The 4717-nt window shown below is 42.0% G+C and overlaps 1 protein-coding gene across 1 annotated transcript; it reads right to left on the bottom strand.

The window, feature by feature from the left end:
• Window positions 1-1232: 1232 nt before the first annotated feature.
• Window positions 1233-4395, bottom strand: TPD52L3 (TPD52 like 3). The gene is made up of 2 exons (XM_070376123.1): window positions 4029-4395; window positions 1233-1237 (listed from the first exon to the last, which is right to left on the bottom strand). Exons 1-2 carry the CDS (start codon window positions 4393-4395, stop codon window positions 1233-1235), a joined length of 372 nt encoding a protein of 123 aa, XP_070232224.1.
• Between the last annotated feature and the right edge of the window lie 322 nt (window positions 4396-4717).

Here is a 4717-nt window from a genome sequence, read left to right as displayed (position 1 = left end):
AACTTTCAACCTTGTCTCTATCTTCTACTCCAGCTCTTCACTCATATGAGCAGTGGAAGACCAAGAAAACCAAGAAACTCAGGGAATTTTGTTCCAATATCACTCCCAATCGAAGGTTCTCAGAAATTGAGTCAGATGGGGCATCTTTGAGGGTTCACATATTCTGAGCACTATTGCAAACTGCATCCTGAAGTTGCCTAAACTGAAATAGACTGATGCTGGGCTACAAAATCCAGATGTGGCTAGATGAACAGAAGTGATCCAATTATAAAGGTTAACAGGCTAGAAAATGAAGGTCAGCAGTGTATGGGAAGGGTAGAGGCAAGTGGAAGAAAGAAAATCTGGAGGAAACTTTTGATGCAGAGTCCACATGCTCATGGAGGCATTTTGTTTGGTGTCTGTGGCTGTTGATGCAGGTATGCTGGAATCAAAAGAGTCAGAGCAAAATGAATGTTCAGCTCCAGCATTATCAGTATCAAGTCTTTTCAATTCTACATCTTTATCAACTTGCGAATCTATCTGTCCCTCTCTCCTATGCAGTTTCTTCCTAAGTTTTAGAGATTATATCTCTTAAATACTTAATCTATTTCTATGGTGACCAGAGTGATACATCTAAAATATGAATTTGACTTAAGCACCTTCAACTCATTTCCTACAGAATTAAATACTAATGTCAGATAGTATATAAGACTATTTATGATCTTGCCCTTTGCTTATTTCTCCATCCTCATCTCTCACCACTTCCCCCTCTCTCTAGCCACAACGACCTATTGGTATTTCCTGGAACATACTATTCTATTACATTCCTTCATGACTTAGTTCCTCTGGATATTGTCTGGAACGTTCTACTCTTTTATACCTTATAAATTCCTACTAGTCCTCTAAGACTTTGACTCTGAATTCTTTTCTGATCTACCAAGGCAGAGTTGAACATTCTTTCTTTATAGGTATCTTCTATTTTAGCATCTACTGCACTGAGTTGCAATGATTTGAAAATGTTTCTAGAGAGCAGGGGCCATGACTAATAAATTTCTATGCCTTCAGAGCTTGGCACAGTGCCTGACACATAGTAGGATCTCAAATTATCTCTGGATAGGGAAGTGAAATGTTTTAAAAGCAGGAGGAACTTGTCAACGAGTTCATGTTGTTGATAATCTCTTGGATTCAAGATTTGATGTCTGAAGTATGTGATGTTGATTCCTTCATTTATGCAACAAGTATTTATTAAACATCTACCCTAAGCCTGGCATGGGAATACAATGATAAACAAAAATAGTTGTGTTCTTCACTGCTTTCAGGAGTTGAGGATTTATTGGGGGAAACTATTGTTCCTGTGGTCATGTATGGATGTGAGAGTTGGACTGTGAAGAAGGCTGAGCGCCGAAGAATTGATGCTTTTGAACTGTGGTGTTGGAGAAGACTCTTGAGAGTCCCTTGGACTGCAAGGAGATCCAGCCAGTCCATTCTGAAGGAGATCAGCCCTGGAATTTCTTTGGAGGGAATGATGCTAAAGCTGAAACTCCAATACTTTGGCCACCTCATGTGAAGAGTTGACTCATTGGAAAAGACTCTGATGCTGGGAGGGATTGGGGGCAGGAGGAGAAAGGGGACGACGGAGGATGAGATGGCTAGATGGCATCACTGACTCGATGGACGTGAGTTTGAGTGAACTCCGGGAGTTGGTGATGGACAGGGAGGCCTGGAGTGCTGCGATTCATGGGGTCGCAAAGAGTCGGACACGACTGAGCGACTGATCTGATCTGATCTGATCTGATTATAGCATTTGTATAAATTACTAAATAAAATAGAACATATCCTGGGTTTGGCCCATCATGTTAGCTGGAGATTTTTCTCTAACACAAGGTTTTCTGTAATATGGGATCAAAGACTTTGCCTGTTGGGCTACTTTGGCTTCATGAATTCTGCAAGTTTCTCTCTAGTTCTTCAACTTATAAAACTACAACAAATTGCACTTCTCCAGTGGTCTGGTGGTAAAGAATTTGCCTGTCAATGAAGGGGACACAGGTTCAATCCCTGGTCCAGGAAGATTTCACATGCTGCAGGGTAATGTACCACAACTACTTAGCCTGCACTCCAGAGCCCGTGAGTTGCAACTACTGAAGCCCAGGTGCTCTAGAGCTCATGATCCACAAAAAGAGAAGCCATCGTGATGAGAAGCCCATGCACAACAACAGAGTAGTCCCTACTCACTTCAACTAGAGAAAGCCTGCAGATAGCAACAAAGACTGAGCACGGCCAAAAATAAATAAATAAGCCCCAAATTTAAAAAACTAAAACATATTAAAACACAACTTGTAAGACAAGGTGAACATCTTGTTTTAATCCAAGCAAAACTTTGTTTTCAGGAATATGTGGGCTTTATATCAGTGACTTTATAGTTTACCAAATGCTTTTGTATTTATAGTGGTAGTTGGTTTTGCTTATAGTCAAATCAAAGGAATATAGGGGAAGCAGTCAAAAATCAACAAAACAGGATCACTTTATTACATTGTAGGGACTACCTTTAGGCAATGAGATGTTATCAATATATATATCCAAGAAAATAAAGACTCTAGACCCCTGCTAAAAGCCAATATAAAACTCAAGCTTTTAATCCAGGCAGTGTTACTGGAGGAATGAAAGAAGCTGCCAGATCCTGACAGTTGAAAATAGAAAAAAAAAAAAAAAAAAGAAGTAGCTCCTATGAAAATCAGATATGAGAAAGTTCTAATAAACCCAAACCAGGTCCTACAGGGTCCTGTTATCTTGATATCCCCTGAGGGCTGGGTTTTGTCTCCTTCTCATTTCGGATTAGTACAAACAAGTGCTTATAAACAAGTACAAACTTGGGGTCAAAGTGACCAGTGATGTACAATTGGTTAGGTCCATTCAAAGGTATAAATGGCCAGAATTTCAGGGGTAAGAGTCTGTCTTAAATGTCACTTAAGACAGGGGTTTACCTTTCTTGAATTTGGCAATGCTCTTTTCCCTTCAGTCCCTCAACTGAAAATGATAACTAGGAATTGCTGCAGAACAAAGAAACTATTCTTTTTTTATAGGTAGCATGCTGCTGTGGCAGAGACACATGGCCACAAGGATTAAATTATAAGGCCCTCATTTTCATATATAAAAAGATTATAAACAAAGCACAAAGCAGAATAAAGTTGCAATTTCAGCTTGAATCCAAAGTAGTTGACAATCCCTAAATTGAAGCTACTTTGCTTAATTAGCAGTTTAAAAAAAATCATTTTATAAAAGTCATAGTATCCTGTACCAATTAGTCTATTAATACTTTCCCCCTTTCTGAGGGCCTCAGAGAAAAATAACAGTTTTCTTTATCACCTTTAAAAAATAAAAATCATAGGCCAGGCAGAGCTTTCAAGGTTCTTTCTAATATTAGGGAAAGAAGGAAGGAAACTTATAGTTCTTTCATACTTTGTTCCTGGATCTAAACAGAAACCTATTTTGCCCTTTTTGTACACTAGTTTTTCCAAAAAAGAAGTTTTGGCTTTGGCCTAAAACCCCTCTGGAACCAAACTCCTGTCCATTTAAATCCAACCCCAGGAAGGCTAGTATAGTGATACATTTCATCTACAAACTTCAGTGTAAAATAACTGGGTACAAAACGTTGGATATTTTTATCTCAACAGTAGCAAATATCTATGTACAAACGGGGATTGCTTTTCTCAAAACCGGACTCTCTCCATTTCCTAAATTCACTTTACCATTGTGGTTTGGTTACTTGTTTTTGATGGGCAGAGTTGCAGTTGGGATCATGGAAGGGAGTTCTTGCACTGGTTAGGTGGCCAGGCAAGTTAACCAAGGAGCTCATTCTGGCTCCAGAAAGGGAAGTAGGTCATCCCTACTTGCCAGAACTGGATCATTCCCACTCCCTGACACCGGGAGCGGATCATCCCTACTCCCAGAAACTGGGAGTGGATCATCCCCACTCCCCGCTGAAGAAGGAAGACAGTCACGGCCAAGCTCTCTGCCACCTGTGACTCTGGACTTGATTGTCCCCATAAGACCTTCAAAGGATCTGAATGTGACTGATTTCTTCATATCTCCAAGCTTCCTGCAGATGGCAGAGCCCATCGTGGACAGGGCAGCTGACGTCTTTTGTTTCACGTAGGCGTTGGAGACCTGAACGTCGTGCCAGCTCTTGGACAGATTCTGCCTCAGCCCCCCGAAGGCCGTAAGGGCCAACTTCTTCTTGAGCTCCACACAGCGTCTCTCTTTGGCTGCCAGCGCTTGGCGTAGCATTACAATTTCTGCCTCCAGTTTAGCGAGCTCACATTTGAGCTCCTTTTGCTCTGCCTCAGTGAGATCCTCTGGTTCGGCAGTCAAGTGGGATTCACAAAGGCCTGTAGAGGTCTCTGTCAAGGCGTCTGGCATAGACTGAGAAAGAAGATCTTCATTAAGAGAGTCCAGGTCCAGTTCTTGGTAGAGAGAATCGAACTCGTGACCAGAAGAGAAACAGTCTTGGCCAGCAGAGTTGAAGTCTAGGCCCTCGGGGTCAGACTCTAGGGTGGGGTGGGACTCTAGGCAGGAAGGATCCATGTCTTGTCTGGTAGAACGGACACGTTGGCCAGTGAGTGAATGTCCTGGCTGCAGAGTAGATTTAGGGTCCACTTCCGGCTAGGGTTGGCGGGGTGGCTGGAGGGTAGGGTGGTTGGAGGGTAGGGTAGGTTGGGTTGGGGTTGTGGAGGTCGGACTT

Source organism: Bos mutus, chromosome 8, assembly GCF_027580195.1.
Source record: "Bos mutus isolate GX-2022 chromosome 8, NWIPB_WYAK_1.1, whole genome shotgun sequence".
NCBI classification, from domain to species: domain Eukaryota; kingdom Metazoa; phylum Chordata; class Mammalia; order Artiodactyla; family Bovidae; genus Bos; species Bos mutus.
The sequence above is the reverse complement of the archived record's forward strand: the minus strand, read 5'-3'. Positions and strand labels throughout refer to the sequence as shown.